Genomic DNA, 15,373 nt, shown 5'->3' with positions numbered 1-15,373 from the left:
GGAAAGTGTAGGTATACACATACAGTGTGTGTGTGTGTGTGTTTGTGTGTGTGTGTGTGTGTGTGTGTGTGTGTGTGTGTGTGTGTGTGTGTGTGTGCGTGTGTGTTAGACACAGGAAGACAGAGACAGACAGAAAAAGAGGAAGAGAGAGATATGACAGCTTCTGTGGGCAGTGTGTGTATGTGTGACATGGTGAAAGTAAGTAAAAAAGAGCTAGAGTGAGAGAAAGACAGACAGAGAGAGAGAGAAAGAGAGAGAGGGGTACACAATGAGCGATTTACAGGCAAACATTCTTTGCTGCTGGAGCTTTGCCCTCTTACTGTGTCATTCTCTCTCACTTCTTACTCATACAAACAAACACACACACACACACACACACACACACACACACATCATAAAATCAGTGTGGGTTTCAGTGCCCAAACCAGTTTACGGGACAGTTACGGGAATGTTCCTCAACATGTGCCCTATATTTGTGCAGATGTCTGTATGTGTGTGTTTGTGTGTGTGTGTGTGTGTGTGTGAACTTAAGTCAAAATTGTAAATGTGTCACAATTGTATAATTGTAAAACACAAAAAGACCCCCAGGACTGCCACTGCCAAAAGAAAATATGTGTGCCACTGCCATACTATCTGTGTGTGTGTGTGTGTGTGTGTTTGAGCATCTGTGACACAGATCCCATTGTTGTGTAGGCAATGAGGCACATGGTTCACATTACTGTGATCTATTCCTGATGTAAACACATACACACATACATTCACATGAGGACACATGCACACACACAGACACATGGACAGACCCACACACACACACACATACACACATCCACGCACGCACACATCCACACACGCACGCGCACACACACACACACACACACACACAACTTTAACATAATGAGAGGCAACACTGCCGAAGGGAGAAAATACACATGCACAAACACATTCCTTCTTCAAACTAATAGACGGCAACATCACAGAGGTGAGAGAATATAGATGTCCAAAATATTTTGTTCACACTCACATGCCACTCACATACCACAGACACACAGTCACACTTCATTACTGACAATGTCTCGCACTCGACACAAAAACGCACTCACTCACACACACACACACACACACACACACACAGCATTACCCTCGACAGAAGAGCACCAAGGACAAGAAAGCTGTCTCTGAACCACGGGTCCGCGCCTCTTTTGGAAGGTCCAATTTGTGCCTGACCACGGGGAGAAGAGAGAGACCCCCCTGTTCTCCTTTCCTCTTGGTCTCTCCCACACTTCCATGACCAGGGGAGAGGCCAGGGCATAGAGTCCCAGAGATGGTGCCCCTAGCTGGGCAGCAGGACTGAAGAGCAAGGCCTTGAGGGCTGTAGAAAGATCCTGGCTGGTGTGAAACTGCTGGCTGGGTGGTTTTGTTTGAGGCAGGGTCACAAGCATACATAGGCTTTCCACAGAACTGCTGCCAGCTGTCTAAGGCTGGTGATGACTGAGGTGTGTGCTGCCCCAGAGGATCACAAGAGGTGAGGGTTTGAGGGTTGCCCAGGATCGAGGGAGATTTTGGGGAGTTGGAGGGGTGAGCACCCCTTAAGGATGGTGCAACTAGGGCTTGGGCCTCAGCAGCAGGTGACTGTTGAATGGGTGAAGGGGAGGCTCCAACTGCTGTGAGTCTGTTAGACTGAGGCTGAGTTATAGATCCTATAGGTTCTATGTGAGAACCAACAGAAGACCCTGTGGTAGAGCCAATGGTAGGTCCTGGGGTAGATGTGACATTAAGCCCTGTCACTGAGCTGACAGTAGACCCTGTGGTGGACTTGACTTCATGTCCTGTAGCAGAGCTGATAGTTGGGCCTGTAGTGGAGCTAATAATAGGCCTGGTGGTGGCGGTGACGAAAGGCCCTGTGTTGGAGCTGACTGGAAGCCCTGGATTACAATTAACAATCAATTCCTTTGGACAAGCAGTGTTCGTGGAAATCGATCCGGTGGTGCAGCTAGCTTTAGACTCTGTATTGATTTTAGCAACGAGCCCTTTGTTAGAGTGGGAGATTTGTCGAGTGGTAGAAATAACTACAGGTTGTGTTCCAGAGCGGATTTTGGGTTCATCAACAGGTGTTGACCTGGATCCAACACAGGTAATAGTGGTGGACCTTGAGGCAGATGTAGATTTCCGACTAATGGCAGATGTGGACCTGGGCCCTGTGGTGGTGGATATGGTCTGAGTGTGTCTGTCTGCCCGGAGGGGAACCATCTGGTTGTACCGGCTCCCCCGCTCTACAAACTGCTGCTGCCCGATGGGCCAGGAGTCGCGCACCCGCATCCGGGGGACATCCCTGACCATGATTCCCTCTGTCCCCTCCCGACCCCCATCCTTCCATCTCTCCCGCATCACCACTTTCTCTGCTGTCCTCTGGGGGTAAGGTGGAGAGGCAGTCCAGGAAGATGACATGATTGGTTCAGCCGCTGGAGGGACAGACAACCGGGCCAATCGCTTCGCAGATGGTGAAGAACAAGAGTTGGAGCCCAGACAGGGCTTGCCAGGAGACGATGCCCTGAGAGGATAGGTTCTGGGCTCATGATTGACAGGGCTGTTAAGAGGAGAGAACTTGGACAGGACAGAGGAGGAAGAGGAGGATGATGAGGAAGGAGAACCAAGGGACGTGGACGGGGAGGACGCCGAGACATGGGACGAAGAGATGGACGAGGGTAATGGTGGAGGGAGAGAGACCTGACGTGCCTGCCTGCGAATCTCAAAGGCAGATATGATCTTCTTCACACTGCCAAACATGTTCACAGCCCCGGGGACGATTACTCAGTCTCTAAACGGGCAGGAGGAAGTCTCGCAAACAGGAAGTGGATAATGACTTCACCCGCATCTTCCTTACAAGGTTAGCTTAGCAACAGCCAGACAGCCACAGCATAGAATCAAGCAAAGGAAGCCTTCTATTTAACCAATTCCTGTGGTAGACTAAATGGAGCGGTGGCGTGTGAATCTCGGGTAACTGAGAGACGGGGTGACTCCCAACATAGGGCAGCACTAAAAAAAGAGCAGCGATGTGCAGATTGTTCCGGCGCCGTTCTGAGAGAGAGAGGGTCCGCATAGGGCAACAGGTGGATTGCCACTCTGATTTACAGCGCTCAGTCTCAGTCACCATCCATTTCTGGGTCAGAGCTCACACACGCCCATCCCCCCACACACACACTCATTCACTCACACACACACACACACATACACACACACACACACACACTTGAACTCACCAGCCTGCAGTCACATACACAGCAACACAAAACGGTTCAGTTTCAGTGTGTGTGTGTTTGTATGTTTGTGTATGTGTGTTCAATTCTGAGTGAAGGCTCCTCAAAATCCCAATCACAAGGTCTCCCCTTAGCTGGTCAGTCCTAATCCGGCCCCTTAATCTGCTCTAATCCCGGTAATAAGGCCAGTCCACGCTGCGTCTGCAGAATGTCTCAAGGATTACGGTAATCTGAGCCGGATGGGTGTGGCCGTCTCTCCGCAGGTCTTTCCTGTAATCCCAAAATTCCTCTGGATACGGTGCAGCAATATGGAGGCCCACCTTGCCACACAAACGTACAGTAACATTGGCCTCGGATTCCCCTGGAAATGAATCCCGTATGTGGATGGTCTGCAGGATAATTGGTGGCTCGGCAGGGACTGGATTTAAGACAGAGCTGTGTCTCTTGTGGCTACCACTCTCCTTCTGTGGGGTAGTGTATGTTTTTCAGTGGCCCTCTCTTGGGACATTAGCATTTTCTAAAGACACACACACATATTCACAAAGACACACATATACAAAAACAAAATACACAAATGCTCACAAAAGTCCCTCACACAGACAAACCTACCCACATACATACAATGTGTCTCTCTCATGCTCACGCACAACAAACACACATGGACACACACACACACACGACACATACACAGCCAAGTTTCAGTGATAGGCCAACACAGCCACTCTTTCATTCCGTTCCCCGCCTACTCACTGTCTCGCCCAATCACACAGCCCTCTGCATTCTCTGCCCACCCACTCTCCGCGTGAATGGCAAAAAGTTTCCATTGTCCCCTCACTAAAGACAACAATCTATCTGTGTGTGTGTGTGTGTGTGTGTGTGTGTGTGTGTGTGTGTGTGTGTGTGTGTGTATGTATGTATGTGTGAAGGCATGTGATTTGAAATGTGTGTTATCATGTACAGGCATGATCTTGGCACAGAGGACATGTGTACATGCACGTTTGTGTGTGTGTGTGTGTGTGTGCGTGTGTGTGTGTGTGTGTGTGTTTGTGTGTGTTCGTCCGTTGGAGAGAGAAGTGAGCCGACTCAGGAAATTCACTGCGGACAGAGAAGCCCATCCGGACTCCCCAAACACTGGACCAGGAAGTTCAGCTGATCAGCTTCCCTACAGTAACCGTCTTTAGATAGGGATCGCACAACATTCACAGGAAAGAGGAGACGTCTTTATGCCGCATCGTGTGTCTAAAAATGAGGCAAAATATTGCTGGCCTGGTACTTCGTAAAGCGAGTGTTTACATACAATTCGACATGTTGAGGAGCCAGGAAGCAAGACCGAATAGCAAAATGAAGCATGACGTGGAACATTGGGCGTGAGGAGTAACATAACAAACTATGCATGATTTTCAAAACACATAGCTTTGACATGCTGGGAATTTTGCTACCCTGGAAATCCAGAGTTCTCGCGGGAGCACAATTTGAATTAGCTCTGGCAATAAGTAATGATGCTCATTACTTATGTCCCTTGTATCGTGGGGCACCAAATCACATCGGTGTATCTGATATAGGCGGGCCAGAGGTGAGCTAAACAGATGACGACAGCGCTGCAACAAATCAGTCAGTAAACATTGGTCGTAGTGTTATCCAATTGCGTGCTTGGTGCCGCCCCTTGAGTTGGGCCATTACATTAGTCATGGCCAGACCCTTAATCTTTCTAGATTCCTAGGGTCTGGATTTTCCAGGCTAGGATTTTGCCATCACTAATTCTTCAATGTTTTTATTCCTCAAAATGTATAGCTTAACCGCCATATAGGCTTGCCTGTTAATTAAATTAATGTATGAAAATAAAGTTGTGGGTCAAGTTAGTGTTCCCTGAAGATGAGACAGATGTAGGCTACAGTTAAGTTATGTTGGCCATTGCTTCTCTAATGGATGGCAGAAATTGCGTATCATACTAGGACAGTTTGTAAGCCTGCTACCATCGCAAATTTTCATATTCAGGTCCATATAGTTCTACAACAAAGAGTGTTTCTGGAGAAGATTTTGAATTTAGTTAGACCTGTGTGATAGTAGAATATGGCCAGACTATCTCTATCTCTAACTATCTCACATCGAGAAGAATGCATGACTGAGATAACAGTGGACTAACTATCAGTGTTGCGTGGTCCGCCCGAAATTAAGCGGTAACAGGCGGATAACCGCGGTCACCTGCGGTTACGAGTCATAAAAAAATATTTGAATGATATTCGGGTCATTTGCGGCCGAGTCAGTTCAAATTAGTTAAATATACATATATATTTTTAAGAAATACTTGAAGTATCACGAGACTAACATCAATATTGAAGTCATAATTGCTTTTCAAAGATATAATTGTTTGCAGCATACTTGCCACATAGTCAAGTCAAGTCAAGTCAAGTCAGTTTTAGTATAGCACATTTCACATAGACTACCTGTACCCGGAAGGATGAAGATGTAGATAGATAGATAGATAGATAGATAGATAGATACTTTATTGATCCCCAAGGGGAAATTCAAGCGAAGTAAAAAGTAAACAAAAGACGTAGAAAAAAAAAATACAAAGACACGGAGCTACCTCGACATGCTGCCACTCTTGTCGGCGCCGGAACCGGAAAAAGAACGGTAGACGGTAGAGAAGCTGGAGACGCGAGAAGTTAAAATAATAAAGACACCCCTCCAGGAAAAGCCATATATGGGAAATATTTGGAAAGGTTAGAGAAGATGAGTAGTGGAAGTTATGTTCTATGCACTTCTTGCAAAGCTAAAAGTATGACAGCCACAAAACAGGCACGACCAACATGACTCCTCACAAATGCGGCAAGCCCTCCCAGCCAAAGCGAGAAAGTGCAATTCCCAAACCTCAAGCAAGCAATAGATTGCTTTATATTATACACTGGAACAACTTTTTTAGACTATGACAAGTCGCTCAGTAAAATAATGCTGATACTTTACCACCTGCCCATATTAAACTTTTAGCCTACAGCCATGAGAATTGGATAAGGGATGTCATGGGTAAAGGGCGCCAGCAGGAATGTAATGTTACACAGACTACACACAGCCATATCTATGTATAGGTCATGCCATGGTGGTAGGTTCACGCATTGGTAGCCTATGCGTATAAAAGTTACCTTAGTTCGTTGTGTCTGTGACTTTAAACAGTGTATGTGCTTTGGCCTTGAAGTTTCGTCTTAGTGTTTAGCTAATCCTAGCTGGTTGCCTGCGTGCCTGCGCTCTTATTCTCATTCTGCGCAAACATTAGCCTATGTCCTGCATGACTACCTGTATGTAGTTCTACTGCATAAAGTTTACTTTACAGAAATGGCCTACTCACACTGCATGGTAGACTATAACCAAACATTTTGTAAATAAGCGGGTCGGATCGTGGGTCGGGTATAATTTTGTCTTAATTAATATTCGTGGTCCGAGTTGCGTTCGGGTTGATTAAAATATCGGGCAAGCTCGGGCCGCTTTTGACCAGAACCGCGCACCACTGCTAACTATGGATAACTGTGGATACTTGTAGACCATAAAGGTAAAGGCTGCATAGCATGTTGCTAGTTTGTTTGCTAGTTACGTTAGCTAATGTCCAGCTCCTAAGTTATGTGCAGATTTCTGTAATGTGCCGTCTCTGCTATTGCTGCTTTTGATCAGTCAGATTTCAAATCTCCAGTGGTGGGTTGGACACATGTAGTCATCAAAACGGCCACCCAAATTCCCCCATTCCGCCTTAACGCATTTACACTGGTGACGGAACAACATGTTGCACCTTTATGTCTATCCCTCTTGGTGGTAAATGGTAAAATTGGCAGGCCATGTCGAGCTGCCGTTCCGCCTCGGCGGAAAACGTCCAGCATTCCGCCATATAGGTGCACAAAAGGCGGCATATTACTCAGTGCAAAAATGACTAGTGACTCACTGGGAGAAGGGTAGGGCCTGTGGGACTGACAGCTCTCCAGAGGTGCGATCAGGCTCCTGTCTTGCACAAGCATGCTATTATGTAAAGCCCTGTGTTTATTAGGCAATGATTCAGGCTTTGTAATTGTTAAGAAACTTCTTTCTCTCTTTCTTTCTCTTTATCTCTCCCTATCTCTCTTTCTCTCTCACACACACAGGTGCACACACTGTTCTATTGAATTCCATAAATATTGACAAGAGGATAAGGTATCAACATAAGCTAGTGTTGTGGCAGATAACAAACACACACACACACACACACACACACACACACACACACACACACACACACAAATGCACAGCCACATACTGACACACAAAACATAAACACACTTACCCAGATGTACACTGTCCCTAATCTGCCTGTGTGCATGCAAAAAGGCACGCACAAACACACACAGTTCACTGTGTGCAGCATCATGTTTACCATACAAACTGAACTGCCCTTTACTGTGATGCATATAAGAAATAAAAATACCAATCTTTTTCTGTCCCTCTCTTTCTTCTCTCTCTCATTATCAGTCTATCTCTTGTGCACACATCACTCTATTGCCACACATATCAAAGCTGACTCTACTTCCCCTTATAGCCTGACCATGAACTTAAGCTGAAAATGGCCATAGAGAGATACACACTATCCTGGTCAGAGATGAAGCAAATGCTGTTCAACACACACACACACACACACACACACACACACACACACACACACACACACACACATACACACACACACACACACACAATCCCTTCAAGGTATACATAAACTTTATGGGAGTTAACGTGAGGACAACTCAACAATTCACAGGCACACACACACTCAAACAAATGCTAATACATATGTACACAGCCACACACACACACACACACACACACACACACACACACACACACACACACACACAGGTTTTCCTGGGGCCTCTCCTTCTCCCTCTTTCCTTGCTCCCTCTTTTCCTGCCTCCCTTCCCCCCTATCCTTCATTGCTTTCCTTCTCTCTGCCCTGCTTTCTCTCACTACACTCCTCCCTCTCTCTGCATGAATAGGGGCTCTATTCTCTCTTGCTCTCACAAACCACAAACCCTAATCACACTGAAAGACAGAGAGAGAGAGAAAGAGAAAGTAAAAGAGAGCAGGGGGGGCTGAAGGGAAAGAGTGAGAGCTTACTGTACGCACTGTATGATGTGCATGCATACGAAACACGTGAGTATACTTTCTAAGGGGTGTTGATGCTAACATGCACATATTATATAACCCATGTATGTGTCTGTGTGTGTACATGTGTATTTGGCTGTATGTTCATCACTTCAATGATTCATGTGTGAGTCTGCTTCATGTTCGGTTGTCTGTGTGCTCCAGCATATGTGTGTGTGTGTGTTTGCCGAGGTATTTAGACAGTGGCTGAGACTGTGCACACTGGTCTGTGAAGTTCAGGAGGGTGCCGCTGGACCAGAGCCAACATGGCCTCCAGCGGAGCCGCAGCTTCACAGTGGCCTTCTAGCCTTGTCTCCAAAAATGCAACCCCGCTCATCAGTGCTCCAGCTCTAAATATAGAGCTACAATTCCATGCAGAGAATTCCGTGCTTTTATCTGAGGTGTCTTTTTTGAAACTAACAACTTCAACCCAAATGAGGCAGAACAGCACAACAGAGTAGAGATGATCTCTTGGCCGCCTCATTCTAAACTCTGACTGACCCACGGTGACGCGTGACATCACGGTAACGCTCCACTATAAAGGGCAGGGCTGAGCATTCAGCCCTCCGTCTCACGCCGTCTTGAGTCAGTATTTAACACTACATTGCTATTTCATAATAGCATGTGCGTGCACACACACACACATGCACGCACACACACACACACACACACACACACACACACACACACACAAATACCCACCTTTCATCCACCTCAAAGGCACCCCCCACTCCAAACATGGACTGTGCCAGGGCAAGCGCTGAGGGTGTCTGAATGGGTGTGAGGCTCGGGTGGAACAGACCATCTCGACCTCCCAGGTGGGAACCAGGGGAGCTGGGCTGGGATTGGGTCATACGGAACTGATTGACAAGGAAACACAGACAGACAGGGGGGTTAGGAGATCCACAAAGACCAGCTGGGGAAAAAAACTAAATTGATGTCTTCACTTTCTCTCAAGGCCTGTATGTCTTTAAAAGCATTGCATGACACAGTAGACTCGGCTGACTGCAACATGTGCTCAGGCTTGTTCCGAGAGCTGGTTTGGCAAGCATGGGAAGGAAACACCTGGTCTCTACACTTCTTAATAACAGGTGTGCAATGTCTGCCCTGGTGATGCATACAGTTTTGACGTCAGGGTCATGAATTGTAAGGGAAACCAGGAAGTTCATTACAGCATTGTTCAAAACATAATCTGAATCTGAAACAATACTGTGTCTGATATAAAGAATTACTTTTTTATCAGTCCATACCAGCTACCATGTTTGTCTGTTTTACCCACTAACAGCCAGTTGATTAAAGCTTTATCCTCATGTGTTATAATGTCAACAGTTTGCAGATTAACCCAGCAAACAGCGAGTATGCAAGTTGGACAGACATCCTGTTTAGTAGACTTCCTGTTTCCTGTTTCACTGTTCAGCTGTGGCTTTGATGGAAAATGTACATGTGAATCAGGCTGAGTCACAAACTCACTGAGTGGCAATGAACACTACAAATATGAGTCTGCCTGTGAATAATCTGTGTGTGTGAGAAAGTGTGTGTGAATGTGAGAAGTACGAGTGAATGTGCGAATGAGGGTAGAGATTGTATGTTAGACTGAATTAGATGCATAGTGTGCATTACAGTATACATATCTGTTTCAATAAGGATTTATGAGAGAAATTAGTTCGACATAAACTTGTATGTGCATGCACATGCATTTGTGTGTGTGTGTGTGTGTGTGTCATTGAATATGCGTGTCTAATGTATGTGATCAAGACTGGCCCAAATCAAAAGGTCCATAAAATCCAATTACCAGCCCCTCAATAAACAACAAGTTATTTTGCATATCTCTGCATGTGATGATACCATAATATGTCACACTGTTAACAGTAATACTAACATTAATATAACTGCTATATACGCCTTACTGAAATCAAGCATGGTTTGCAGTCAGTGGATGTGGTTTTGCACATTTCCTATTAATCTAATTGTTAGAAAAATGATCAGTCACATATTATGAAAAATGTTACTTTTCAGTGCTTTTACACATGTATTTCGGTATTTGGGATGGCAATTGATCCCACAACACCAAAATAACACAGTTGTTTATGGGCTGCCTTGGTCTGGAAATGAGATGAAAATGAGCCAATTCAGAACTTTTCCCTTCATGATGTCATTAAAGGAAGCTTGTTGAATAAAACCGCCTCAATTTTACCTATTTGGTCTCTGCCTAAAGAACAAAAGTGCAAAACAAGCTTGGGAACTAAACTAAAATGTCAAAGCAAAGCCACGGAGCAATGTGATGTAATGCTTGTGTGTAAAGGAACAGGGACACAAATAGGGCACTCTGAACAGGGCAGGCAGAATTGAAAATGGTGTTGTAATGACTAGTACACCAGATGTTTTATTAAGACCACAAGGAATTATTGAGATACATTTGTGAAAAAAGGGGGGGTAATATGTGACCTTTTACACAAAATCAGTGTTAACTAGTCAGTATCACTGACATAACTCCTGCCCTCTAAACTAAGTGTTATATTAACAATATTCATACATGAGTACATAAATAAATGTGCAAGTGTGTATGTACAACAGTACTTGTACTGAACGTAGGCTTGTTGCTGTGTCTATAAGAACGTGTGCTTACAGTGTGGGAATGTGTCTGTCTAACTCTGTAAACTTGTGTGTCTGTGAGTGAATGTGTGTGTGTATTTTTTTACCTTTCCGGTGGCATCCATGTCCAGCCTGAGTGGTGGCGGAATGTTGCGCATGCGTGGAGTGGCTGGTGACAGCAGGCTGGGTGGCTCGGGGCTGGCATGCGTTGGCGAGGGCGGCCCGCTTAGAGCGCCCCCTCCCGCCCCCCCGGCCAGCCTCCGCTGTGGCTGCTGCTGGTGCGCCAGCAGGTGGGTGGTGCCCTGTGAGTGGACGATGGGCCCCACTGCTGCTGCCGTCGCCCCGCGCAGACCCTTGGCCAGCCCCAGCGGTTTGAGCGCTGCGCCGGCCACTGCACCGCCGACGCCGCCGCTCTCCAGGCCCACCGTCTCCAGCGACTCCAGCGAGTGAGCGTGCCGCATGCTGTCCAGCACGCGGCGGAGGCGCGGCTCGGGCTCGGGCCGCTCCAGCTGGTCCACACAGGTCCAGCGGCCGCGTCGGTACGGCTCCCCGAGGCCCTGGCCCAGGCGCACCACGCGGAAGCGAGACGCCCCGCCGCTACTGCTCAGACCGCCGCCGCTGCCCCCGCCACTGCCCTGCTGCTCAGCTTCACTCTGCCGGCGTGAGAGAACGGGCGTAGCCGGTTGGCTGGAGCTCCTGTCCGTTTGCGAGGAAGGCGGGCTGAGGGCGAGGAAAGGGCTGGGCCCGTTGGGCACAGCCTGAGGGATGTCCGTCGAGCTCCTGTCGGCTGTCGGCTGCTGTCGGTGAGGGAGAGACGGGGAAGCCATGGTGCTCTGGCCACCATTGCTAAGCACCCCAGTAGGGCTGGCGTCTGCAGCCGCAGGGTTTTGGGCCGTGGGGCTATCCGTTGTCCATTGGCTGTAGTCAGACGTCACACTAGTGATCTGAAAACCACTTTTTTTCTTACCCCCACTCATCGTTAAGGTGAAATTGTGTAAGTGTGTCAGTGTGTGTGCTGTAATTGAGTGTGTGTTAGCCCTGAGTGTGAAGACTCATATCTCTTTTCTGGTTAAAGGGACACCAGGCAACGTTTTCGTGCTAATTACTCATTTTCGTAAGTCGGTATATGGTTAAATGACTCATTACAGGGCGAATGAAGACTCCCTCGCCCGCCCCTACTGCCTGTAGGAAGAATATCCCGCTTGCAAGTTCAGTGTATCCTACCCGCCGACGTGTGTATAATGGCAGAGCCGGCGAAGAAGCAGCGAAAACCCTTGACAGAAGACGCAAAGAAAAGGAAAAGAGCTTCAGACCGAGCGAGGGGGAGTTTCGTAGAGAAAAAGCATCAGGCTTGCCTGGTGTCCCTTTAATGCCCAGATTCCAACACACACATACACACCAATGCAACTGGGTGACACAGAATGAGAAAACAAATCTCTGAGGTCAACCAAAAGTATCATGGAACATCCAAGTATCTCCACTCAGACAGGGACAGAGAGTGCTTCGGGGGGTGAGGAAAAATAATGGTCTCTTTTCATCAGCAAACCCACAGGGGAGCATCTGGTTACATTCCACAGATCACACTCAAAAACAGTCCTCAGGTGAACTCACACAGGCCTTCCCATAGGCTTGCAACTACACTCCTTCTGTGCACTTTAAAACTTTTAAAAACACATAAAACTTTCCAATAAGCCCTCACTGTGCGATCTTCTGAAAAAGAGTGAAAACTTTGTAATGTTTTGTTTTTTAAAAAAGGAGAAAGTGAGACCTGGTGCCAAGCCTTTTTGCACAGGAGCAGGCAGCTCTCTGCCCAGAGGTTGCGCAAGGCACACTTGGCTGAAGACGAACAAGGCGTCCTCCTCACTTCGCGTATTTATAGATGGCTTGTCTGACAGTGTTATTGCGCCTGCGCCACGGGATACATTCCACCAAAGGATGTGGATCTCGTACGTGCGCGTCGATCAGGTCAAATTGGGTGAATCCCTTGTCCCTCGGGTCAAAGATAACAATAGCCTAAAAATAAATACACAGCGACAACAACAAAATAACTAATCTAAACTAGCAGTTCAAAAATATTTGTCTTTTACGCTGCTCATCGACAGGTAATGTTTATCTCCGTTACCGTGAGCAGTGTCAGAGGCTGGGTCGACACGACAGGGGAAGACTTTCACACCGAAAGAAGAAACACCCAGCCCTAAGTCTAACTGTAGATTACCACGGGTAATCCATGCTGTGGATTATCTAGAGGTTTTCCCAGAAAAATCGGTGAACAACTTTCCGCTGTAGGCATTTGTGCTGAGGGTCACGTATTGGACAAAGGCAACGTTTTTAATCCAATAGAGTGTTGCAGCCAAAACTCTGACGTCTCCGGGGCCAATTTAGATTCCTGACTGGGGGCCCGTGGAACGCTGTGGTTTCAAACTATTATTTGATGTAATATAGGCCTACCAACACACTTCAGAAACGGTTGCATTCGCACCATGCCGCAAATGACGCAACATCCAACCGTCAGCTTTTCAGCTTTTCGACTGAAATTGTGAACCAAAGGTGTGCCTATCATGAGCCCAGATGTCCACATCTGATATAGTCTGGACATCGAAGAGAAATTACGTACATTTCACGCATTCATTTGTGTGAATGTTTTTTTTTCTCCAGGCTCAGTCAGTCATTCACATGAGCTTTAATCTCCAGGAAAAGAAAGGCTACTGCACTGATGTAGTATACCTTGCGCAATGTTCCTCCCACATCATTTGTCCGGGTGACGAATATTTGAGCCAAAACGCATCCACAGAAGCTTGTGCCAGGCTTTTAGGGAGAATATCCTCAACCCTTCACATCGGAAAAAAAAGTTAAAGGGGGCGTGTAGTGTTCCTCTTGAGGCCCATTCAAGTGTTACCAAAGTACGAATAGTGCGTTTATAAATCTTTGTTGTGAGAAAACAGTAAACAGGTTAATCCAACACCATTGTTTCTCAAATTTACAACACCCTGTTTCTGTCACTCACACACTCGGTCTGTCTCTCCACTTCTCGTCCGTCACACCTCTTCCAGGCTCGAATCGAGTCCAAGTTGTGATTTTGAAGCAATGCGATTCTACGACAAATTGCCACTGGAACCAAAACGAGCTATAGGCGAGGTTCTGTGGCGAGCTCACGATCTTCAACTGTGGAGCAGCTGTCCACCCGTTTCACAAGAAATAAGTTCCCTTCTCGTTGGACACTGGTAGACTTCAGCGCACAACTATTGACAGAGACGTTCACGGCTCGCTCAGACTGCTCAGTAGAGTTTTAAATACTGCTAGTGCCTGAACAAGCTCATTTTGGGTTTATCGGCCTGTGCGTCTCTCCATAACCCGGATTCGTGCCCGTTTGCTGAGTTGTTGCACCCCTTCTCGCGAAATCAAACTACATGTTTATTTGTTTCTGGTGCGAAACTGTTGACAAGTTTTCTTCAAACGGAAGTCCCGCCCTCGGACGCACGATGCGTCGGCGGAGCATCCCTTCTCTCTGGATAATCTCGACTCCTCACCTATGCAACTGAGCTAGACGCTCCGGATGCAGGCAGAAAAAGACGACGACTGCTAACGTTACCCAACTACTTTTCCAACAATCTCCCGCTGACTACTTTAAAAAAATGTAATCGCTATATTGCTCAAAACTGTGCTTCTCTTATAATAACTGGACATACAAATAACATGTTATCTGTAACTTTTTCTAATGTTATAGGCTATTAACATAACTCTGATGTGTTATTACCCATAATTAACCTGTTGAAGAGTAGGCTACGGTCACAAATGTGATCAGATGCAGCTGGACCCCTGGGAGTACGATCACAAATATGTGATTAGAACGTTTTCAAAAAAGGTTCTATAACATTACGCAACAATTATCCTCAGGGACTTTTCTGCCAAACAATTTTAAGAACACTGAAATTATAGAACGTTTGCTTAGAATTCTAGTAGGAGCCAGGGAAAAAATTCACTCTCTGGGGAACGGCATTGTCTTAAAGAATTCACTCCTCAACAGGTTAAGTTAGATTCTCCAGCCATAAGCGCTCGCAGATGTAGCACGCACCAGTTGTTAAACTTCCTGCCCTGCAGCGTGGAGGTCAGACCTGAGATCGCCTCCTCTCCCGGCCCGGAATCATCATATTACGCGACCAGCCCCAGATCAACCAGAGTATCGAGCCCAGGAAGACGAAGAGCTAATACAGAGAGCTGGTCTTTGGCGCCCTCTGACGCATTATATGTTAATAAAATCAAGCTTAATAACTCCGATCGTCCTTTGGAATTCAAACGTTATAACGATCATTCTTTCCGAGTCGTTGAAAGTGGAACTCTTTCACACAGGTTACAAAATGCTTTTCAAGTAG

The 15,373-nt window shown here is 46.7% G+C and overlaps 1 protein-coding gene across 2 annotated transcripts in view; it reads right to left on the bottom strand.

Moving 5' to 3' along the window:
* tsc22d4 (TSC22 domain family member 4) overlaps nt 1-15,184 on the bottom strand; it is an 18,866-nt gene extending 3,682 nt beyond the window's left edge. Inside the window, exons 1-2 of one of the 2 annotated variants that reach the window (XM_076289528.1) lie at nt 11,111-15,184; nt 9,114-9,271 (exon numbers count right to left, since the gene is read on the bottom strand). In XM_076289528.1, coding sequence (XP_076145643.1) covers nt 9,114-9,271; nt 11,111-11,980 — 1,028 coding nt within the window. In that variant the 5' untranslated portion in view covers nt 11,981-15,184. The remainder of the gene's footprint in view (nt 1-9,113; nt 9,272-11,110) is intronic. The other variant, XM_076289527.1, reaches the window with a different exon arrangement.
* Between the last annotated feature and the right edge of the window lie 189 nt (nt 15,185-15,373).

Source organism: Alosa pseudoharengus, unplaced genomic scaffold (assembly GCF_046254945.1).
Source record: "Alosa pseudoharengus isolate Yale_2024_CS ecotype anadromous, Long Island Sound unplaced genomic scaffold, YU_APseudo_1.1 YU_APseudo_1.1_scf_17, whole genome shotgun sequence".
Lineage (NCBI taxonomy): Eukaryota > Metazoa > Chordata > Actinopteri > Clupeiformes > Clupeidae > Alosa > Alosa pseudoharengus.
This window is presented reverse-complemented; position numbering and strand designations above follow the sequence as displayed.